General features: G+C 57.4%; 9 protein-coding genes across 9 annotated transcripts; 4 read left to right on the top strand and 5 right to left on the bottom strand.

Moving 5' to 3' along the window:
* Nucleotides 1–8: 8 nt before the first annotated feature.
* CcaverHIS019_0602560 (uncharacterized protein) lies at nt 9–667 on the bottom strand (the record flags this gene model as incomplete). Its single annotated transcript, XM_060602694.1, has 3 exons — nt 9–160; nt 214–416; nt 519–667. The coding sequence occupies 3 exons, from the start codon at nt 665–667 to the stop codon at nt 9–11; spliced, it is 504 nt and encodes a 167-aa protein (XP_060459062.1).
* A 136-nt stretch (nt 668–803) lies between these two features.
* On the top strand, nt 804–1,737 carry ATP10 (uncharacterized protein; the record flags this gene model as incomplete). The annotated part of the gene is made up of 3 exons (XM_060602693.1): nt 804–1,184; nt 1,216–1,539; nt 1,573–1,737. The coding sequence occupies 3 exons, from the start codon at nt 804–806 to the stop codon at nt 1,735–1,737; spliced, it is 870 nt and encodes a 289-aa protein (XP_060459061.1).
* Nucleotides 1,738–1,857: 120 nt separating this feature from the next.
* CcaverHIS019_0602540 (uncharacterized protein) lies at nt 1,858–3,166 on the bottom strand (the record flags this gene model as incomplete). The annotated part of the gene is made up of 3 exons (XM_060602692.1): nt 1,858–2,019; nt 2,051–2,892; nt 2,995–3,166. The coding sequence occupies 3 exons, from the start codon at nt 3,164–3,166 to the stop codon at nt 1,858–1,860; spliced, it is 1,176 nt and encodes a 391-aa protein (XP_060459060.1).
* A 373-nt stretch (nt 3,167–3,539) lies between these two features.
* Nucleotides 3,540–5,428, bottom strand: CcaverHIS019_0602530 (uncharacterized protein; the record flags this gene model as incomplete). The annotated part of the gene is made up of 3 exons (XM_060602691.1): nt 3,540–4,353; nt 4,387–4,992; nt 5,025–5,428. The coding sequence occupies 3 exons, from the start codon at nt 5,426–5,428 to the stop codon at nt 3,540–3,542; spliced, it is 1,824 nt and encodes a 607-aa protein (XP_060459059.1).
* Nucleotides 5,429–8,436: 3,008 nt separating this feature from the next.
* Nucleotides 8,437–12,218, top strand: UBP15 (uncharacterized protein; the record flags this gene model as incomplete). Its single annotated transcript, XM_060602690.1, has 9 exons — nt 8,437–8,439; nt 8,554–8,647; nt 8,706–8,847; nt 8,894–9,063; nt 9,112–9,304; nt 9,343–9,779; nt 9,823–10,767; nt 10,807–12,063; nt 12,109–12,218. 9 exons carry the CDS (start codon nt 8,437–8,439, stop codon nt 12,216–12,218), a joined length of 3,351 nt encoding a protein of 1,116 aa, XP_060459058.1.
* A 1,258-nt stretch (nt 12,219–13,476) lies between these two features.
* sec66 (uncharacterized protein) lies at nt 13,477–14,371 on the bottom strand (the record flags this gene model as incomplete). Its single annotated transcript, XM_060602688.1, has 3 exons — nt 13,477–13,655; nt 13,830–14,225; nt 14,278–14,371. The coding sequence occupies 3 exons, from the start codon at nt 14,369–14,371 to the stop codon at nt 13,477–13,479; spliced, it is 669 nt and encodes a 222-aa protein (XP_060459057.1).
* A 457-nt stretch (nt 14,372–14,828) lies between these two features.
* CcaverHIS019_0602500 (uncharacterized protein) lies at nt 14,829–16,555 on the top strand (the record flags this gene model as incomplete). Its single annotated transcript, XM_060602687.1, has 3 exons — nt 14,829–14,899; nt 15,085–15,807; nt 15,859–16,555. 3 exons carry the CDS (start codon nt 14,829–14,831, stop codon nt 16,553–16,555), a joined length of 1,491 nt encoding a protein of 496 aa, XP_060459056.1.
* A 451-nt stretch (nt 16,556–17,006) lies between these two features.
* Nucleotides 17,007–17,357, bottom strand: HHF1 (uncharacterized protein; the record flags this gene model as incomplete). Its single annotated transcript, XM_060602686.1, has 2 exons — nt 17,007–17,235; nt 17,275–17,357. The coding sequence occupies 2 exons, from the start codon at nt 17,355–17,357 to the stop codon at nt 17,007–17,009; spliced, it is 312 nt and encodes a 103-aa protein (XP_060459055.1).
* Nucleotides 17,358–21,215: 3,858 nt separating this feature from the next.
* Nucleotides 21,216–22,710, top strand: CcaverHIS019_0602480 (uncharacterized protein; the record flags this gene model as incomplete). Its single annotated transcript, XM_060602685.1, has 8 exons — nt 21,216–21,418; nt 21,524–21,597; nt 21,668–21,790; nt 21,853–21,887; nt 21,959–22,106; nt 22,169–22,222; nt 22,282–22,377; nt 22,442–22,710. 8 exons carry the CDS (start codon nt 21,216–21,218, stop codon nt 22,708–22,710), a joined length of 1,002 nt encoding a protein of 333 aa, XP_060459054.1.
* Between the last annotated feature and the right edge of the window lie 367 nt (nt 22,711–23,077).

The following is a 23,077-nucleotide window of genomic DNA, read 5'->3' as shown; positions in this document are numbered from 1 at the left end:
ATATGAGTTTATGCGGACTGGGGCTGGGCTTGGGGCTGGGGTTCGGCATCGGCCTCGGCCTGGGGCTGGGGCTTGGGGGCACCAGCGAGATCGGCGACGCGGGCCCAGATCTGCGGCGCAGTGAGGGCGTTGAGCTCGAACGTCTGGGACGGCTTGGAGTCTGTGAGTTGGCGTCAGCCACAGCAACATAACACACCACCACACAAGACTCACGGAACGAAACCGTCAAGCTGGGCACCTGTGCCTCCGCCTCTGCGCGGCGCGTGATCTCCTCTTCGGTAGTTGGGGCGTTCGGATCCACGTTGGGCTTGTACTCGCTCCTCGACGGCTTGAAGGGCATGGGGATACGGTTGACGAGGAACGGGAGCGTCGGGTTGGCGTATGCTATCCGCGGCGCCCAGCGCGACAGGAAGTTGCTGTGGTCAGCTTGATCGAATCATGGGCAGAGTTGCCGACGCAATCCGACTTGGGTAGAGCATGCGCCAGGTAAGGCGGAGCACCCCTCCTCACACACTCACATCGGCCCCGGCTCATTCTTGCCGTCGGGACGGAACGTGACTGCGATCCCCGCAACCTCTGTCGAGAGCTTATGCGATCCCTCGGACGCGCGGAGTGTAGCCAGTGCACGCTGCAGCGGCAGGCGGCGGAGTGGTGTTGCGAGGCCCATGGTGAGAGATGGTAATGGTGAATGGTTACTTTCAAAACTCGGAGATCGGAAAGGGCAGGGAGAAATTACGTGGACTGGAACTTTTCTAAATACCCTACCTGGCCAGACGGTGGAGGTCAAAGTCACAATCTCCACAATGGCGAGCAGGACACTGCGCGCGCTACCCCGACCAACGCCGCGGTCGTATACCCCGGTTCGATGGACGTCGTCCAAGCCCCCTCCCCCCCCCTCCCCCACCCCCGACGCACACTCCGTCCTCGAACCGCCAAAAGACAAGGATGGGACATATGTCGTTCCGCCCCTGTCCAAGCCGCCTGGTATCCCGTTTCCGCCAACCACTGATCCCGTTACTTGGGCCCGCCGTCGCGAACAGCTCATGGACACGGAACGGAGGCGGGCCGAGAGAAAGCTGTTGATCAAGGAGGCTAGTCAGGGTTACTTTCACGATTACAACCTCGCGCGAAAGGCGAATGGCGGCAAGTTGTGGGTCGGTCCCCCCGTTTTGATCCGGGAAGACGTGAGTGGAGAAGAGGAGAAGACACTAACAGAAGATGGCAAACTACTTCCCCGACATCTCGGGCAAGGCTCTGACGGGGGAGACGGTGCATACGACCGACCTGCTGCGCGGCAAGGTGTCGCTTGTGTCGATCCTCAACACGCGGATTAGCGAGGAACACGTACAGTCATTCGTTGCTCCTGTGCTAGAGGATTGGGAGGGCCAGCCGGCGTTCCGATACATGTCTATCAACCACCAGGATAATGCGCTCAAGTCTATGCTGGTGTCGTTCTTTGTTAGCGGGCTCAAACGCACTGTTCCACAGGAGAGGTGGGGGTCGTATATCTTTGCGAGTGGCGAGTGGTCCAAGATTGATGTGAGTTAGGAAAGGCGATAAAGCTGATGCCAGATCACGGGACCGCTGGGGATTGATAATAAGATTCTCGGATACGTCTACCTCGTCGATGAGAACGCCAAGATCCGCTGGGCGGGGTGCGCAATGGCACAGCCAAAGGAGGCCGAGGACTTGCGGCGCGCGGCAGCCGTGCTGATGCGTCGTAAACTGGACCACTAGGCCAGAGGGGGGCAAATGCATAGACTATTCACATCACGATTGCTCACACAATGACCGCTTCTCTCCTTGAACGCTCGGCTCGGGCACCCCAATTCATTCCAAACAGCTACATCCTCCACCCTACATGCCCAGCTTAACGGGGTTTGCAGCCCTGGCCGCAGCATCCGACTCACGCACGTCCGTCATGTCTACAGGCGCGGCGTACGGCACATAGTCGACAAGCCCGGCCGACACAATCTGGAAGTGCTGCTGGTATCCCCACACACGCGGGTCGAGGCCAAACTGGGGTCAGCTCATTCGTCGTGGCACTCACGTCCTGACCAGGTCCGCCGTACTCGAACGGCAGGGCAGTGTCGATCGCCTGCACCTGCGCCGGGCTGAGGGTAATCTCCAGTGCGCCAATATTGGCGACGAGGTGCTCAACCTTGCGTCCGCCCACAATCGGATAGGTCCAAGGATACTTGGCCATAACGTACGCGAGCGCAATCGAGGTGAGGTTTGCAATACCAAGCTCGTCCGCGACCTTCTCCAGGGCGTCCGAGACGACGACCTCGCGCTCGCTGAGGGGGTTGGCGCTACGCCCCTCCGAGCTCTTGCCGCGGTCCGCCTTACGCTGGAAGCGGCCCTGGCCCATGGCGCCCCACGGCGCAATGGCCAACCCATCACACCGCGCCATGGGAAGGAGGTCGCGCTCCATATCCCGCGCGGCAGGGTTCCACTTGCCCTGGTAAATAACAAACTGAGCGAGGCCATGAGCACGGGCATACTCGTTGGCCTTGGACACAATCCACGCAGGCGTGTCCGAGATGCCGAGGTAGAGGACCTTGCCGCTCTCAACGAGGCGGTTGAGCGCATGCATTACCTCGGCAACAGGCGTGGTCCAGTCCCACCAGTGGAGGTAGAAGATGTCGACGTAGTCGGTGCCGAGGCGGCGGAGGGAGTTGTCAATCCCGATCTTCATGCTCTTGGCACTGTTTCCGGCCCGGTTCACCTGAATCGGGTGGTCCTTAATCCGCCCGTTCTCCGTGTTGGACGTGTACTTGGTCGCGATGACCAGGTCCTCGCGGCAGCCGCGAGCTTTAAGCCACTCGCCGATCCACTCCTCGCTCTGACCGCCGTGGTACGTGTTGGCTGTGTCGAGGAAATTGCCGCCGGCTGACGTGAGCAATCGACCAAGGTTCCATCGAGCTTGGAGCGAACAGCATCGGGCCGGTGCGAATCACAGCTCTGTCTCCGCCCCGCCTGCATGCGACTCACCCTCATAGTACGCGTCGAGGATCTTGAACGCCTGCTCCTTGCTGATCGCGCCGAGCGCCTTGTTACGGTCACCGAGCGACATGCACCCCAACTGCAGGGGGGACACGCGGAGGCCGCAGGTGGGCGAGAGGATGCGGTAGCGACCGAGACGGGTAGGCGGGGGAAGCGACATGGTGGGTTGGGCTAGCGTTAGCAGTGCGGTAGCCGGGAGCGGGACAAACTTGAGCGTTGATGGGCAGCAGATGAGGAAGAAGAAGAAGAGGAAGAGCAACGCGTTCGTAGACAAGCATCGTGTCTTTTATATGCTGCAAAGTGGGCTGCTGGTGCTGGTTCTGGTGCTGGGGGGATATACCCTCGTCTATAGCGTCTAGGATATACAGTCGCAGTCAACTTGTGTCACTGTCGTCATGAGAGACTCGGCCAGACCGGGCCGGAAGGGGCCGAGATACATCCGGGTTACATCCGGAGTAGGACCTCTCTCTGTGGCAGTTGTGGCAGTCTCTATCTCTATCTCGACAGCGAGCGCAAACACCTGCATCCAAAATTTACAACCGCGCCTTGACTGGGCCAATGCGCTTCCCACCCTGCTCCTTCCACTTGCGTTGAACCAACTCCTTAATATCGTTCTTCTGGAACTTGCCGTTGGCGTTGTGCGGCAGATCACCATCCCACAGAACGACAAACACCGGCCTTGCCGGGTAACGCAGGCGCTTGTCAGCCTCATCAATGATGCTCTGGGGGGTCGCAGTCACTCCCGGAGCGAGGGACACGCCGACAGCGACGAGCTCGCCGAGAACCGGGTCGGGGACGGGGACGGCCGCGGCCTCAGCAACGCGCGGGTCCTGAGTGACGGCATTCTCGACCTCGGCCGAGGCAATGTTCTCCCCACCGCGGATGATCATGTCCTTGGCGCGGTCGCGGAGGTACAGGATACCGTCGTCGTCAATGATGCCCACGTCGCCAGTGTCGAACCACCCGTCAGAGGTGTATGCCTCGGCGTTGGCCTTGGGATTGTCAAGGTATCCCTTTGCGAGGTTGCCGCCGCGGATGTGCAGCACGCCCAACGTGTTGAAGGGTACCTCTTTCCTGTTTTCGCCGACGATACGCATTCCGCCGATGGGGATTGCCACGCCAACGGCGTCTGGACGATCAATGTAATCCTGTCCACTGATGGCGATGTGTAAACCCGCAGCCTCGGTCATGCCCCATCCGTGGTTGATGAAGGCGGCCGGGAAACGATCCTTGACATCGCCGGCAAGACGCTTGGCCGGTGCTGCACCGCCGTACGAGAGTGCGGCGAAGTGGAAGTCTGGCGGGAGGAGACCACTCTGGAGAATGGCGGTCGTGATCGAGGGCACGCTATTGTCAGTTTGGAAGGGAAAGAGGACCCACCCGCTAACCATGTTAACCTTGTGGTCGACACAGAGCTTGACGGCGTCCTTGACACTCCAGCGACGCTGGAATACGAGCTTGGAGCCCGCGAAGAAGACGCGTACCGTCACGGCCAGAAGACCCGTCACGTGGAACATTGGAACGGGCATGAGGACAGTAAGCGGTTCGGGAGGCGGTGCGTGGGCCCCAAGTGCCATTTCGACGGGTGCGCCGGCACGGAGGGCGGCGCGGGCAGCGGGGATCGACGCGGTGTGTATGTGTTGCATGCCCTGGCGCTGAGTGATCATTACACCCTTGGGCAGGCTGGTTGTGCCAGACGTGAAGAGAATAAGTGCGTCGTCCGTGGGCTGGACGGCACAGCCTTTCTTGGCCTTGACGTCCGCCAGTGTCTGGGGGTTGACCTTGAGTGTGGCGTAGTCGAGCGAGGTGAAGCCAGCCCGCGCATCGGCCGGCAGGTGGTCGAGGTTGTCCCACGAGTAGAGGGGTCCGACGCCTGCGGCCTTGAGCTCGTTGCGGATGGGGGAGAGGACCTGCGCATCCTTCTGGTCGGCAAGCACGATTTTGGGCTTGGTAAGGCCCAGGCAGTGGATCTGAGCATCCTTAACGCTAATTGTTAGCAGATTTCTAGACAAACTCACAGAGTAGAGTTGAGGCACACGGGCACTGCGCCGAGGAGGTTGACAGCCACGAAAGACGTGAGCCATGCCGACGAGTTGATACCGCTAACAGCGACGCGGTCTCCCTTACCGACCCCCTGCTGGCGAAGCCACGCAGCCAGCCTGTACGCATTATCGAGGGCCTGACCATACGTCACGTCCTGCCGCGCATCGTACTCTGCTGGCTCGGGAACTGGCTCGTTGGTCAGAACCCGGTCGCTCCACTTCTGCATCGATTCCTCGAAAAAGGTACGGAAGTCGGGGGGTGCGTGCTTCCACACACGCTGGGGACTCCCGTTCTCCATAACGGTCACCATCTCAAACTCGGTGCCGGGAGCCGTGATGAGCGCATCGCACTCGGCGTACGAGAGCTGTTTCTTCGCCATGGTCAGTACTGTAGTGATGAGTAGAGCAACGATGCATCCTGGGCACCGGCAAACTAATGTCCAGAACTACCTTAGGTGACAGCGGTCAGCGCCGACTGCCTACACGGGATGGAAACCGGCGTAGTGACATAACCGGGACCGGGTTTCGGCAATCAACCACGATGTCGACCAGCCGCCATACAGAAGGACCGCACGCTGCTGCGCCTCAGCCTCGTGCGTTGGGTAAACTGGTATATTCTTGATGGCCAGCGATCGAAAATGTGCGGCTCAGATGCAGATGACAGCCGGTAGAGGGCCGCGCCAACTCAAGGCCCTAGGTGACAAGTGGGTGATAACCTGGTTGGAATGCACATGGCAACTGCGGATGTGGGCTAAGGGCTGAGCAGAGCAGAGGCAAACTCAAACTCATGTAGCTATGGCCCCAAGAGCTCAAGTGCAGTGCGGAGAATGAGTCCGACCTTGGCCGCCAAAGCATCCGCAATGCCCTTGTGCTTTACTCGTAAATCGTACACAGGTCAACTTGTCTCGGATCCAAACTGCCAGCGCACAAGAGTCTGATTATTACAGAGGCAGCAACTCTATCTGTGCAAGCACAATTAAGCATGACTGCGGAAATTGTCAGCCGATACAACGCCAGTGTCTCTAAGAGCTGCCCAAGAGCACCGGGTATCTCACCTCCTGAGAACTCGTACGCTCAGAGGAGAGCATTAGATACAATACAATCGCGGAGCTGTGGCTACATCCATTTGGCAGTAAGGGGATATACATTACCGCTGGCTGGGCGGGTTGGCCTGCTTCCTCGGCCAATTCAAAGCGGAAGCAAATCGCGCGTCGCGTTGGCATGAGCTGCTTGTGCTATCCTCGTCAACCTGGTCGCGTCATGAACGACAAGAAACAACCTACATACTCACCCTCACCCTCACCCTCACCACAAACTCACTCACACGCTCGTTCCATACTGTTATTAGGCCAGAATGGTACGTCGGCGATGTGCTTGTTACGCAGCTCTGTGTTGAGAGATCAGAGATCGCCGTCAACTTGGGCCGCGCTCACACCAGCCAACCGCCGCCGATATCCGCCGCAAGAACGCCAATTTTGCCGCCCGCGCACAGGCCGGTAAGCGGACGACGCGGCCGAGCAAGTCGCTCCAACGGAGGGGGGCGACCAAGTGGGTCATTGGCGCTATGCTCTTTCTCGCCGTTGGTGGTAGTGAGTTGCACTATGGGACGATATCTGACAGCAGCGATTGTCGAGATCATCCGCCTGATCGTGTACGGAACCTTGTGAGCCGAGCCATGAACCACGTTGCCATCACACCGAGCGCGAGGGAATCGAGGGGACATGAGATGATACTTGACGACGAGGGATGGATGGACCAGGGGCTGAGATGTGGACCTACTGTAGAGACGCAGATGAGACACCACGCAGACGAGACGGAGCGAGCAACTGGACACATGGCCCGACCAACAGATACCTGTAGCAATGATGCATCCGACTCTATCTAGTGTACTGTCCGCGCCCCTTCAATCGACACGAACCACGGGCAAAGCCAAGACCCGCGCCGAAATCCATGGGACGTGGCACCCGAAGGCGATGGTTTATCCCTCACACGTTGAAACCACTGGCCGTTGTAGCCCAGCTAGCGGTCTTCAGTGGCGGGGAAGGTTTGGCGCAACGTTGTTGCAACCAAGTTCGAGACATTAGTAAAACCTTTGCGTTCATCACCGTACGGCACCCTCGTTCGAATCAAGAAATGCATCTGTCTGTCAGCGATCATTCAACCAGATCGTCGAGGGGGGTTCAGATACCGTTGAAGTGGTTCGCGCATCTCCGAGGAGAATAGCACAGTGTGAATACGATTAGAGCTTGGTTTTTCATCACAGATGAAGACTCTGGATGGACACTCACGGGGAAAAAAATGGGAGACAAGTAGAATGTCTGCTCGAGATCACATACACGCACACCTGCACGCGCTCTGCAGACCCCGAGCACACCCTGCGCCCCCCAAAACGGAGGACGCGCCGGCGGTCGCAACCCAAAACGGACTGCGACGGATGCCTGGGCAGCGCTCTTCCACGGGTTGACTCATGCGAGACCAATCGCCAGCAGAGGCTGGCGGAGAGCACCCCAGTGTGTCCGTCCCTGCGCACGGCGGCTCGTGAGAGTACCAACGCGCAAGGCGGCCGGGGCTAGCGCCCTCCTGGAAACGGATCTAAGAACCGCGGGTTGAGGAGAGGAAGGAAGGGAATGGTGAAAGAGATGGGGTCATTGAGCTAGAGGTAAGCGGTTCATACTGGATGCTGCGATGGGGGATGGTGATGAAGCAGAATGGTTGCTAGGGTGATTTTTATGGTCTTGAAATTTGGGTGGAGGTTGGGAGTGCCACTGGGAAATATTACCGCGTAGTGCCGGTGGTGAGTGTCTGTCTGAGCGGACTCAGCGGACTGTATGCGTCAGTGACCCTGCAAGCTGTGGTTGAGTATTACAGTGGGCGGGCAGCTGAGCCGACGACGCGTACTCGGTACCCAAAGAATGCCATTAGATGTCATCAATACGATTATTCCTATCAAGAGGTATGAATCTACGTAGTTTAGTTTACCTGTCCACTCCCCCAAATAGCCATTAGGCAATATAGCAATATAGGCAACCAGGCTCCCACACACATCGACTATTCCACGCCGCTCAACTCATCATCTCTCGTCGTCACTCACATCCTATCCACTGCTATCCCTCTCTTTCATCCCCTCATCCCCCCTCTCACCCCTCACCCCTCACCCTCTCTCATCTCCCGTCTCCATCTCAACGTTGTTCCTCCACCTTCCTCCGCCATCCAATCCATACCTTTGTCATCCACACCCCCGCACCACCTTCTCCACAGACCACCGGCTACCAACTCACCAACTCCTCCCCATCTCCTAGTCACCTCTCACACACCCATCCCGGCTGATTAGCCTGCGTCTGCTCCCCTTCCTGTGCATCACCACGATACCCCCGGGGAGTGACTCAGCATGGTAAGTACGATCCATCCACCACCTCGCTGTAGGCTGTGGCCTGGGCTGTGAATCCCAGGCCCCGTCGACAATGCGCACGCCCCTCTCAACGGTCACTGATACTTGACTCAACAGCTCCAGAACACCAACAGCAATGAGGTGGCGGACATCATCATAGACGAGAGCCCGGCACCGATGGAGGTCGAGGAGTTGTCCAACGTCCGCGATGGTGCGTTGTTTGCTATTGTTGTTGTTTGCCACGCCGATTTTGTACTGACATATCATAGCCGAGGCGTTCGCTGCCAAGGCCATGCCTGACCTCGGTCTCGAGATTGAGGACTTCCAGTCCCAGACGTGGCGGCTTGACAAGTGGAGTCAACAGGATCGGCGCAAGCAGGGACCAGAGTTCTCGTGTGGCGGGCACAAGTGGTACGTTGCGCTTGTGCACAGATGACGGGTCGGTAGCTCACACCAGGCGCATCCTCCTCTTCCCCCAGGGCAACGCCAACGGCCAGCCCAACGACATGGTCTCGGTCTACCTCGAATATGCCAACCCCAAGGGAGCGCCTGAAGGCTGGCATGCTTGCGCTCAGTTCTGTCTCGCCATCTCGAATGTCAATGACCCAACCCTTCACATTTCTAGCCGTGCGTAATGACCAGCGGTTACGAGAGAAGGAAGGCTAATCGACGCAGATGCCCACCACCGCTTTGTCGCTGAGGAGTGTGATTGGGGTTTCACTCGCTTTGCCGAGTTGCGCAAGCTGTACAGTCCCGACCCTGCGAGCGGCCGCACCCGTCCTATCATTGAGAACGATGAAGTCGAGATCACGGCCTTTGTTCGCGTCTTGAAGGACCCAACAGGCGTACTTTGGCACAACTTTGTCAAGTGAGTACTACCGTGATCCACGGACGCTAACGTTGCAGTTATGACTCGAAGAAGGAGACTGGTCACGTCGGACTGCGGAACCAGGGCGCGACGTGCTACATGAACTCGCTCCTCCAGTCGCTCTACTGCACAAACTACTTCCGCAAGGCCGTCTATCAAATACCCACGGAGAAGAAGGACATCCCTTCTGAAAACTTATCACTTGCGCTCCAGCGCGTCTTCTACCACTTACAGACCTCGAACCAGCCGGTCAGCACGACCGAGCTCACAAAGTCGTTTGGCTGGAAGTCGCTCGACTCGTTCATGCAGCATGACGTGCAGGAGTTCAGCCGCATTCTCCAGGACAGGCTCGAGGAGAAGATGAAGGGTACGCCGGCAGAGGGCGCGATTCCCAAGCTCTTCAAGGGCCAGATGAAGAACTACATCAAGTGCATGAACGTCGACTACGAGTCGAGTGTCACAGAAGACTTCTACGGTGTGTTACGCACTCGACGATCCCCAGCCCAGCTAACTTGCAGATGTCCAGCTTACCATCAAGGGCATCAAGAACCTCCGCGATTCGTTCAAGGACTACGTGTCGGTAGAGACGCTTGACGGCGACAATAAGTACATGGCTGAAGGTTACGGCCTGCAGGACGCCAAGAAGGGTGTCATCTTCAAGTCGTTCCCTCCTGTGCTGCACCTCCAGCTCCGCCGCTTCGAGTACGACGTTGAGAAGGACGCCCTCGCGAAGATCAACGATCGCCACGAGTTCCCCTTCGAGATCGACTTGGCAGAGTTCCTCGATGAGTCGGCCGACCGCTCCGTCTCCCACGTGTACAAGCTCCACGGCGTCCTTGTGCACTCTGGAGACCTTCACGGCGGGCACTACTTTGCGCTCATCAAGCCAGAGGCCGATGGCCGCTGGTTCAAATTCGACGACGACCGCGTCACCCCTGTTACGGACAAGGAGGTCCTTGAGGACAACTACGGCGGCGACCTTGTCAACGGCATGATGCCGGCGCCTCAGCGCACACAAGCCCGCACGTTGAAGAAGTTCACCAATGCCTACATGCTGGTGTACATCCGTGAGACCGAGCTTGGCACCGTATTGGCGCCTTTCACCGAGGATGACACGCCTCGCCACCTGAAGGAGCGTCTCGATCTCGAGCGTGAGCAGATGGAGGCCAAGAAGCGCGAAAAGGACGAGCAGCACCTCTACTTGACTGCCAATATCATCACAGATGACATATTCAGCCGGCACGAGGGCTTCGACTTGGCGTCGTTTGACGACAAGAACATGCCCGCCACCGAGCTGCCGACGTTCCGTGTCCTCAAGGACGAGACGTACGCCAAGTTCAAGCAGCGCATCGCTACGCACTTTAAGATCGCGGAACGCGATTTCCGCCTCTGGGTGCTGGTGAATCGCCGGAACCAGACCATCCGGCCAGACGTCCCCATTCAGGAGAGCGACCACCCGCAGAGTGAGTCTAGGCCTGTTGATCTGTCCCAACTGACCTCAGCGATGGACTTTATCCGCAACAACATGGCTGTGCGTTCCAATGACTTGAGATTGTACCTCGACTACAACCCCGACCACGCCAAGTTTGCGGCGCAGCACGCCAACCCGCACAGCCAGCCCATCATGATCTTCCTCAAGTGGTTTGACTGTTCGAAGCAGAACCTGTTTGGCCAGGGCAAGGTCTTTGTCGACAAGAATGACAAGGCGTCTGTGCTCTTCAACATCATCCAGGAGAGAATGGGATGGCCTTCCTCGACGCCTATCAAGCTGTACGAGGAGATCAAGGCGGGCATGATCGAGTCGATGAAGGTCACCAAGACGTTCTTGCAGAACGAGATCCAGGACGGCGACGTCATTACGTTCCAGGTCGAGAAGACTCAGAAGGAGATCGACGACCTGGAGGCTCAGTCGCTCTACTCGAGCGTTCCCCAGTTTTATGACTTCCTGCAGAACCGCGTGCGCGTCAAGTTCCACCCGCGGTATGAGGACGCGCCCAGCAACCAGCCTGACTTTGAGCTCATTTTGAGCAAGAAGATGACGTACGAGGTGATGGCTACGCGGGTCGGCGACTACCTCAAGCACGACCCGCTCAAGCTGCGCTTCACGTCTTCAAACCCCACGAATGGCCACCCCAAGGCCATTGTCAAGCGCTCCTTGAACCAGAGCGTGGCGGACATCACCCAGACCAGCTACTACAGCCCCCAGCCCAAAGTCGTGCTCTACTACGAGCTGCTCGACATCTCGATCATCGAGCTCGAAACGAAGAAGTCGCTCACGCTGTACTGGATGGGGCGATACAACAAGGAGGAGGCCGCGCCCACGTTCTTATTGCCGAAGACCAACACGTTCGATCACGTCGTCGAAAACCTGCTGCGTACCGTTAAGCTGCAGCCTGGTGGGTCGGGCAAGATCCGTGTGTTCGACATCTCGAGCAACGGGCGTGCGCAGCGCGAATACACTGGCAGCGAGATGATTGGCAACCTGCCCGAGCCGACCGAGCTGTACGCCGAGGAGATCCCTCTCGAGGAGCTCAACGCGGGCGACAATACCAAGATTGTGAACCTGTTCCACTACTCGCGCGACCTGAGCAAGACGCACGGTGTACCTTGCCGCTTTGTGGTGCGCGCGGGCGAGCCATTCTCGGAGACCAAGAAGCGGATACAGGAGCGTGTCGGCGTGTCGGACAAGGAGTTTGCCAAGTACAAGATCATGCTTGCTCCAACTCAGCCGTACTCGCAGCCATCGGTGATTGAGGAGAGTGAGTGTGGTTGCGACTGCTGCAAGCGTCCCAACCTGACGCCAGACGACATTCTGTTCGCGCACACGTGGTCGCCTGACGACGCAATTGGGCTGGACCACCTTGACAAGCGGCCCAACAAGTCGAACGTCGAGAAGGGCATTGTCATGCGGTAATCGATTGCATTGCAGCCTCGAGTCCCATTCCCACAGCATCTCACGTATACCGTTCTCTTGTCGTCCTCCTGCCGCCTCTGACCTCGAACTGTGTAGCAATGACACGGGACGAGACGCGCCACCAGTCGGCTTCATACCCCCGCCTGGATGTAGATACGGTGTGGCCTGGGAGGTAGCGGTGGGAGGTAGCTGTTTGTACCGAAGCGATGATTCCTGTCTAACGGGCGGGCGCGGGCGGGCGGGGGCCCAGCTCGGTTGGGTGCTGGACAATGGTCAATTGGGTCGATGAGATGTGTGCACGAATGACCACGGGGATAGTCGACTGGAGCTGTGCCATAGTCGCTGCAAGCTTGGGACCGCGGCTAATCATTGTGTGCTGCAGGTAACTAGAGTTGAGTTGTTAGCGAACTGACTGACACAGCCCTCATTTGGCACTGGCGAGTCGGCATTGTCGGATCCGGGAATTGGGTCTAATTGGGCCCCACAATTGTCAATACGCCAGCGCCTCTATCCGGCTTTCCAAGTCACCGTCCCAAGCGATCCAAGCCGGCGACCACTGGCGGCCGGATGAGACACTGACGTAGGCCTAGTTGGAGTGCGGCGTCTGCCCCGAGTCTACCGCTGTGTCCACTACAACAAGGATGGACTCGCTCCAGCAAAATGGTCACAGTGGCCATTGTCACCCATCACACATCACGGCACAGTCCTCATCTGTGCGATGGTGGCACTAGTGACTACCGTAGGCGCGTGTGATGGCAAGTGCCGACCGCAGCACTGTTGGAATTGAAACAAGACAAGATGAGAATGCATAATCACGCAGGATCCTCATGTCCCATGCATCCGAACCAACATGGATCTGTGCAGACATTGATCAAGAGTGTTGATGTCGAGAAATGAGAAATGAGAAATGAGGGATGAGGGATGAGGGATGACGGAAGATCCGGCCGGGTCCGCATGGCCGGGGTGTGTGGCGCGTGGCAGCTCATCTTCGCACCAGTCACTAATTATCCTAAAGCCATGGTACGCATGGTCTTGGCTCTGGCAGGGCTTACTATGCGCTATATGCGCTAGCTCGCACTAACGCTCACGTCCGTCCGCCCCAGCCCCAAACGTACCAGTACATTTGCTACCTACTATCAAAACGGGGGGAAGAACGGGGACGGGATGGGGATGGGGATGGGGATGGGGATGGGGATGGGGATGGGTACAGGTCATGCATGGTGGTGAATGATGGATGGGTATCGGGTACGCTACAGTGCTACTTCTTCTTGCCCTTGCGCTTCGTGGGACCCGCGACGACTGCGGCGGGCGTGGGAGTGGGAGTGGGAGTCTGGGTGGGAGACGGCGAGCCCGTCTTAATGGCGGTCGCGGGGTCCGAGAGGTCGGCCTGGTGGATGGGGAGGCCGAGGAGCTTGGCGCGCAGCTGGAGGCGTTTCTCTGGTGGTTAGCTTGGTTTTGGGTGAAAGCTTATCATCACGTCACACTGCCAGCAAGCAAGGTGGTGTTGGGTTCGTGCTCATGCTCGTGTCGCACAGCAACCCACCACCGACCCACGCCTCGCCGCCCGTCTCGCTCACGCTCTCTCGTTCCCCCTCAAGCTCGTTCACTCACCTTGTTCAGCCTTGGCCTTGCCAATGTTGATGACCGTGTCGCGCGTACGCTCAGCGTTCGCCATCTCGCTAGCCGTCGCAAAGATGATGCTACCCCATCCCTGCCGGAACGTATTGGCCTCGCTAACGACGTCGACAATCTCGGCCTCGAGCTCTTTCTCAGCAGCGGCAAAGCGAGCCATGGTATCGTCGCCAACAAGACCGCGTTGATGAAGGCCTTGCAGCGCAGCTTGGTCCTCCTTGATCCGCCAGATGCGCTTGACATCGGCCGTCGCACGAACCAGGAGCGCACTCTTGAGCATGCTCTCTGGCACGGGCGGCTCGGCACCCAGCAGGGTAATGTATATGTCGCGGGCTGGGTGGGCGGGGAACCATGGCTCGAACGACGTCTTCTCGGCTAGACGATTAGTACTGATACAGGAGGGTGAGGGATTTAGTGTATTACTCACCAGCCCGTCGACGGCGGTACACTCGCGAAAAGATTGCGAGTGAAGTGACGAGTACGGTGATGTACGCGATTGGAACTGCGAGAGACGTTGCCATGGTTGCTTGCGATGGCCAGATGAGTGGACTGGAGACTTATATATTGGTGAGAGTTGGAGTCGATAGCGAGGGGGTGAGGGGCTGGAGAGGCTGAAGGAGTGGGTGACTTGAATGGTAAAGGCGGGAGAGCAGAGGAAATTGACAAAGGGATGAGAGTGACGATCTGGCTCTGATTCCCCTTCCACGCGGCCCACTCCGGCCACTCCACCTTCCTTCCTTGCCTCTTCCAACTCAACACAAAACACTCTTGTTCGACTCGAGACACAAAAGGTAGTAATAATTAAGTTATTCGTGGCACCGCACTGTTTCCATTCCTCCACTATTACCCGGGCCATCAACATGAACCAGTTCCAATTCCCTTAATGACACTTGACTCGATGGCTCTCCCGGCTTACACCATCGCTATCGCTTGCATCAGATAACGCCTAGCTCCCATCATCACACCATACCATACGACATGACCCTCGACTCGGACGCCTTTGACGTCGTCGTCCTCGGCACTGGCCTCGCACAGAGCATCGTAGCCGCGTGAGTCGCAACTCATCATGCATACATGCGAATCACGCTCACATCTCGACATCTCGACATCTCGTCATCTCGATCGATCCATCTCCGCCATTCTCACCCGTCACGTGCTTATCTGCCATCTGCCCACCCAACTCTACTCAAACTCAACTCGCCCGCTCTGCCAAATCCGTCCATCTTGCCCACAGTGCCCTCGCCAAAGCAGGCCACTCTGTTCTGCATCTCGACCCGAACGACTACTATGGCGGCGAGCAGGCCAGCCTGACCCTCGATGAACTGGTGGCGTGGGCCGACCAGCGTGCCGACTCGTCCTCGTCGTCTTCGCCATCGCCATCGACATATGTCGCCTCGCAGCGCATCACCTACTCACATGCAAGCGCGACACCTCTAACCCCCGCCCTCGAAGCCGACAGGAGGCGGTATTCGCTCTCCCTCTTCCCGTCCCTCATGCCGTCCCGCGGCGAGCTCATCGACACGCTCATCACATCGGACGTGTCCAAGTACGTCGAGTTCAAGCTCCTCAATGGCGTCCACATGGCCTCTAGATCAGGATTCGAGCGAGTCCCCGGATCCAAAGAGGACGTGTTCAAGGACAAGAGCATATCCCTCCCCGAGAAGCGCAAGCTCATGAAGGCACTCATGTTCGCTGCCGGCGAGTTTGAGGACGACCCCCTCCTCGTCGGCAAGGAGGCGGATCCGATCCTGGCCTTTCTAAAATCGGCGTTTGGGCTAGGCGACAAGCTCGTCCAGGCAATAGCGTACGCCTTGGCTTTTGCCGACGAGGGCGAGCCAGCCCTCCCGGCCCTCTGCAGGGCGAGGCGATACTTCCGCTCCATGGGGCGGTATGGCCCCAGTCCCTTCCTGGTGGGCCAGTACGGCGGGGCGGGCGAGGTCGCCCAAGGCTTCTGCCGGTGAGTGTCATTTGATTTTTGCCACCAAGGGTTGGGCAACGCTGACATCAGCGCATGCGCCGTCTTTGGTGGGACGTACATCCTCGGCTCTGAGGGCGCACCGTCTGACATTGTCGTGGACAAAGGCGTGAGCTTGCGCATTGGTGCGCATCCCACCCCCATTAGCGCGACGCACCTCGTCGCACCACCCGGCTTCCTCGAGAAGGACAAGCCGCGGGTCGTGCGTACAAGTGCTCACCTCATCGCTATCACTACTTGTCAGCCGCCCGTCCTCAAATCTTGTGGCGAGGACGGGGTGGACGACGACACGGCCGTTGTTGTCTTTCCTCCCTCTGATGGACCGCTCGTCCGCGCACTGGTTATGGGCGAGGGCACAGGCTCGTGTCCCCGCAACCAGTGGATCGTGTATCTCTCCGCAGTCTCGCATTCGGATTCGGACCCGAAGGCGCTCCTCGAGCCGTACCTCGAGCGTATTGCGGACGACGTCGTCTTCGTGGCCGCGTATCTCCAGCACCGACCTGAGCCGGAGCCGGAGACAGAGGGAGAGGGCGCCGAGTCCCAGTCCCATTCCATGTCCAAGGCCAATGACCCGGCTCCATCCCCACTGGTCGTCCTCCGCCCGTACGTGGGAACGCACACCCTAACTGAGGGCCTGGACTATGAGGCGCGTGAGGCCGCGCGTGCATTCCGTGCAGTATGCGCTGACGAGTTCTTCCCGACCGAGGAGGAGGAGGACGAGGACGAGTAATTGCACATGCCAATGTCTATACTATCTGTCTATCTCACTGTATCATATTGTTATGCATCTGCATTGATCGAGATGGATTCGGATCCGGATCGGCGGGCGCCGTGTAGTGGCAGAAGATGCTGGATGGTGGTGTGGCAGACGTACTTTCCAGATGAAATCTGCGGCTGTGCATGGTGTGACTCAGCCTCCAGACCTTCACCTGCATAGCAGTGCAGAGAAGCGCTTTCGCCCCAACGTACAAGGTGGCAAATTCATACACCGCCCCAGACCTGCCGTCATCAAATCACCCAACCACCCCCACCACCTCCAAAATGAAACACAAGCGGCGTTGCATCGGCCCAACTGCCACTCCAAAGTATTGATCTAAAAGCGAAACTCTGCCGACTCTGTCCCCCCAAAGGTGCTCTATGGCGTTCGAAATGTGCTCCAGCTGTGTTGTACTGGCGGTCGCTTACGCGCCGAAACCGTAGAGCGTGCGGCCCTGGCGCTTGAGCGCGTAGACGACATCAAGCGACGTGACCGTCTTGCGCTTTGCGTGCTCGGTGTAAGTGACCGAGTCGCGGATGACGTTCTCGAGGAAGATCTTGAGGACGCCGCGCGTCTCCTCGTAGATGAGGCCCGAGATACGCTTGACACCGCCACGGCGGGCGAGACGGCGGATGGCGGGCTTGGTGATACCCCTGTTGTCAGCTGGGTTTCTTAACAAGTAGCAAACTCACTGGATGTTGTCGCGCAACACCTTGCGGTGACGCTTGGCACCGCCCTTGCCGAGACCCTTTCCGCCCTTTCCGCGACCGGACATTGTTGTTTGTTGTTAGGTGGTTGGGTTGAAGATGTGGAGAGTGGGTGCCGGAGCTAGTTGAGTCGTTTGAGGATGGTGGGAATGTGATGGATGGGGAGGGTTTATGTATTCCGAGGCGAGTGGCGACGGGGGATGGTGTTTTGCCGTTTACAACTAGGCGGTAGGTTGGATCAACCGAATCGAATGGACATGTCGATCAGATCAAGAAGAGTCACGTGATTGATCCATTGAATCAGACCACGTGACCACATGTTCCTTGCCATGTGGCGATCAGCTCGTCGCAGACAACATGAGCAGTTGAAGGCCGATGGGGCCGATGGACTCGAAACATAGTCATGCAACGCACCCTCCACCTCCACCCTCCACTCGCTTCATCAAGTCATGCAATGGGCCCGCACTTGTCAGCTATGTGCCCTGCTGAAAGTTGTGTACAATATGGTTAGACAGAGGCAAGCTTCCCAGCTCCCAGCTGCCTTCCATGCCCAGGCCTTGCATATACGAGTTGAGCTGTCTTCCCTGAATCGCAGCTATCAGCCAGCTAAGATGCTAGACCGCGCGACTGTGGCTGGGTGCTGGGTGCCGGGTGCTAGATGCCGGGTGCTGGGTGCTCATAAGGCAGTAAGCCACAGGGTGCGACGAATGCCAGTCAGCGTGGCCCAGTCTGTGGATTAGCCTGTCATGGCCAGCTGTCAAGTGGCAAGCTGTCAAGTGGCAAGCTGTCAAGATGGCAACCTCAACCAAACGTCGGATAGACAAGATGAATGACAATGTTGTCAATGGCAGAGGCCGGCCTGACACAACCCAAGCTCACCATCAGCACTACATTTTCGTTGCTCTGGGCCCAATTTCGACAGTTGGCTATCTGGAACTGGCCGGCTTGTATTGGTTCAATTATTATCTCACGAGATTTCACGACAAAGGCCAGTTGGCTGGGTGTCAAGTCCGACAAGACTTCGTAACCACCAGTAATAGCGCTGCCATTACTCGACGCTGCACAAGTACACTCGCACCATGTCTGTTGCGTCGTGTGGATTTTTAGTCCAGGTGAGGTCGACACCCACATCCTGGCTGGCGCTCGAGACATTGCTTTGTCTTGGCCTCTTGGTAATCGTACTTGCCTTTGGGCCTTTAGGAGGTCCAGAGATATTGTGGTTCCCAAGTCCCAGTGAAGCTTGGGGAATTGCGTCTCCAATCAAGCTTGGGGAATTGCGTGTCCAATCTTACGCGAGGGCGACTGTCTTGTCGCCCGAGTTGACGCGCTGCGTTCAATCATACTGTACAAAACATTGCCAAGTAGACGCGTCTTGCCAAGGTACACTGGATGCGTCAGCCAAGGTACACTCAAGCGCTGTTGCGTCATGCCAAGGCCAAGTCAACAGGTCGGCAAGGTCAACACTCCTGCCAAGGCTGCAACTCGTCAACCACGCCAATAGCTCCGTGATGTACGGAGCTTGGAGCTTGCCAAGTTGGGGTCAGTACCAGAGTACAGCACGACTTAAGCTCCCGGGAAGACGCGTCTAGTTTCATGAGCCCGTCGACCCAGTTCATCCCTGTCTGGCTCGAACCTTGTGCAGAGTATCTCATCCCCAGTTGTGTTTCGGGAACCGCCCTGCCTGGGCTTTGGCTTGACTCATTCTCAAGCACTGGTCATGTTTGTGCATGTTGCTCGGCGCACTCGGCTTGACATGACTCACCTGACTTGTGACTTCATCTGCCACATTCCCCCTGCACGTCCTCCAGTCGCTTCTAATCCAATCCTCACGAAACAGACGCACGGAGGCGTTGTTTATTCAGGATTCTCAGGTTTGAGAGATTTTCCGTCGTTTCCAGTGTACCCGGCAGGGGTTTGTGATGCAGGGATTGGTGCCTAGCAAACGCCCTATACAAACATTCGTATTGGTACGCATGCCCCAGAAACCAGAGATGACGCACGACAAGCGTGATCCTGCCATTCGCGGTCAGCTGCCCACCTTGCACCTCAAGTCTTGGCCTATCTACAGCCAAGAGGTTGTGCTGTGCTGCTTGGGAGCATGGGATAGATGCAATTCTTGAACACAGCTTGCTCTGCTCAAGGCGATCGAGGGAACCAGGGCTTGAGGTGGACCCGAAAAGAAAACGCGTCCGCTTGCCAAACGGGTCAATACGACAGCGGGGATTCGTCAACCCCTTTTCGGCTCCACTTTGCGGTTTGATGCGTGGGAACATGCTTATATGATAGATACAAGCTACGAAACACTAGCCTAGTTCGGCCGGAGGCAGCATTGAGATGGCTGTGCCTCGGCGCGGCGTTCTGTGGCGGCTTGTCAGCGCAAGTTGGTGTGGCGGCTTGTCAGCAGCAGTTGGTGTGGCGGCTTGTCAACAGCAGTTAGTGTGGCGGCTTGTCAACAGCAGTTGGTGTGGCGGCTTGTCGGCGCCAGACAACTTGACGAGGTGGCGCTGCGCCTTGACACAACATGCCAGTATGCTTGCCCAGGACTATTTCGACCATCAAGATGGCAGGCTGTTCTATTCTCACGCCTTTTCTATTCTCGTCAAAGTCTAGTGGGCATCTGACGCATGATCGTCTTGAGCTGTGTCTTGTGTTGAACTGATGAGTGCTGATCCAGGTGGAAGCGAAATACGTTCCATGTACCTATACGCCATAGGGCTACTGGTAAACGGCTCGTCTGGAACCAACGCACTGTTGGTCCCTGTAGCATAGCATCCTGCTCGGCTGTGTTTGGTGGATAGACCTTGGTCATTGGGGTCCCCGCATATCATTGAAATAATTTTATCCTAACGGGACGCATTTGTTTCATGACCTGCAGAGCTGCAGTGAAATAGGAAGAGTCAAGAGGTGTAAAAAAAGGAGTAAACGAGGGTAAGCTTGATTCCGCAATAACCCGTTAATAGCCAGGGATAATAGGGAGACTAGAGAGGCATGTAGGAGCGCTCAAACCTGATTGACCCCAGGTGCCTGGGCACGCGACAAGGCACAAAGAGACGGGATACACCTGGAGCCCTGAGAGAAACCCTGGGACGCGTCGGGTCTTGTGGCAGTCTGTTTTTAGGGTGACGAGTTGTACCTGGGTTAAGGTCAGGGGTGTTGATGTTTGTTGACAACTCTTCCCAACTCTTTTTCCTCTCTCCTCCAATGCCGTTTAAAATAGGAATACTGTAACGCAAACCAACGTTGAAGCGAACAAGTAACAAGTCTGTCCAACCTACATTTGGAGCTTACACGTAACAAACAACTTGTCCCTTTGAATTGCTGGCACAGCTTACAGCCTACAGCCTCGTGATGAGGATTCGACTTTGGTGCCTGCCTCGGCTCCTCCGGCTCCTTGCCCCTTGTACCCCCTTGATCCCATCCCATGGACTGTAAAACGCCTCCATACGCCTCTAGTGGTGTGTGACCTCCTTTGCCTGCCTCTTGGCTTGCGCCATTTCATCACCACTCTCTTCAACTACTCTGTTCCCAGTTTGGACCAAATTACAGTCTGCAGTCTACTTCTGGGCTTCCCCACTTCCCACTCCCCAGACGCGCGCCGAGACCTGGGTTGGTTTGGCTGTCCTCTTGGCGGTTTCCTCATTCTCCCTGTCCCGCTAGTCCCCCTTGGTCTCATACATACTTAATGAACCCTGTACTCGTTCTATACCCCAGCCTTACATCAACTTGATCTTCTCCCTCTTCACAACTTAACACTTTCCTCTTCCTCTTCCTCTTCCCCCTTCTTCTGTCAACCGACACTCTTCATTCTTCATTCTTTGCCTGTACCAACCTCTACCTTTGCTCGCTGAGCACAGCCCACCGCGCGCTCATCCCTAAATCCCCAATCTCCTCAATAAAGTCTCCCCCCCTCCCAACCCCGGCCCGCCATGTTCTCCATCGGCGCCCTCCTCACCACGGCACTCGCGGCCACCGTCGCGTTCGCCAAGCCCAACCCCGCCTCGGCACCCGTCTCCCCTCGTGTCCTCGTCTTCACCAAGACCGAAGGCTTCCGTCACGACTCGATTCCCACTGCCATCGAGCAGCTCCGCAAGTATGGGCCAGACTACAACATCCTCTTTGACTTTTCCGAGTGAGTGATCCAAGCGAGACACCCGCCGCGCAACGCCATGCTCTTGGCATCCTGTCTCACGTCTTGACGATTTCACACGCCTCGAGACCCCACGCTCACACCAAGGGACGCGACCCTCTTCTCGGACGCCAACATGACCAAGTATGACGGTGTCCTCTTCGTCTCTACCTCGGAGAACAGTACGTCATCCATCAAGCTGTGTATAGCATACACACACACCGAGTGTGAGAGTAAGCCACTGACATCCAGTTCTCGACGGCGACCAGCAGGGAGTCTTCACCAAGTGGCTCCAGTCTGGTGGCGTCTATTCGGGTGTCCACCTCGCGTGTGGCACACTCCAGAACATGACCGCGTACAAGGCTGCCGTTGGTGGTGAGTAACCTCATCGTGGTCGCGCACAATATGTCTCGGGACGAACCGCTCACACCTTACAGCTCTCTTCGACTACCACCCCGAGCAGCAGGTTGCCGTGAGTCTTTGCCGTGGCTCGGATGCCTTGTATCCGATCTACAGGTTGTGCCTGAAACTGACTATTTTCAGACCTTTTCCCCCCTCACAAAGGACCACCCCGCCACGGCCGACATGCCCGACCAATGGTCGTACTCGGAGGAGGTCTACTTCTTCCAGTCTGACCCCCGCGAGATGGGTGCAACCGTCCTCGTCACTGTTGACAAGAGCAAGCTCAACAGTGAGTGTGGACGAATCGGAGCGGTGGCGCCCCATGGATGTTTCCTCCCGCTAACTGCAAAGACCCTAATGATAGCCCTGACCAGCCGGACATCGCTGGCACACCCCACCCTATTGGTAAGTTTCCGTTGGAGTCGTTGTGTACTTGGTATTTGGCCGCAGCAGCTGACGCACAGCTTGGTACATCGAGGAGCCTCAGTACAACTACACCCTTCAGGGCGCACCCAAGCATGGCCGCTCGTTCTTCACCTCGCTTGGCCACACCAATGAGGGTAAGTCGACGCTTCGGCCGAGGCCGACGTCGCCTTGTGCGCAGACAGAAATTCTGACGCCCAGTTTGGCAGACCGACACCTTCATGTACCACGTCTTCGGCGGTCTTACGTGGGCCCTCGACGGTGCCTCGACCCGCGCTTACCAGGTGGGCATTATCGGCAACGACACGACCCCTCCTCCCCCGCCTCCTCCCCAGCCCGAGAACGCGACCTCCAGCTCCTCTGACGGCACGAGCAAGGCCGACGTCACCAAGAGCAGCGCGTCTCCATCGTTTGGGTCGGCTGGGCTCCTCGCTGCCACCTTTGCTCTTGGCGCCGCCCTCCTCCTCTAACTAATGTAGATTCGGGATCTACAGCGCACAGGACAATTATTTTTTTCGCGGGCACGATGGTACGCTCTACTGCGCCGATACGCTACCGTCCATGAGCCTTTATTTTATACCTGCTGGCATCCGTTTCGGCTCTGCTCAGCTCTCTTGTATGAATAGGGGTAACGAGGATGGCGGGCGAGCTGGGGTTGATAAGATTAGAGGAGCTGCGGAGCTGCGGAGCTGCGGATGTTGCGTCCACGTCTTGGCAGGTGGCTTGACACTGTTTCTGTTTCTGTCTCACTCTCAATTATTATCCCTGGGTGATGGTCCAAGTCAAGGGTTGAGGTGCATTCCGGACTGTCTTGACCTGCATCCTGTACGTGCGATA

Source organism: Cutaneotrichosporon cavernicola (assembly GCF_030864355.1).
Source record: "Cutaneotrichosporon cavernicola HIS019 DNA, chromosome: 6".
NCBI classification, from domain to species: domain Eukaryota; kingdom Fungi; phylum Basidiomycota; class Tremellomycetes; order Trichosporonales; family Trichosporonaceae; genus Cutaneotrichosporon; species Cutaneotrichosporon cavernicola.
The sequence above is the reverse complement of the archived record's forward strand: the minus strand, read 5'-3'. Positions and strand labels throughout refer to the sequence as shown.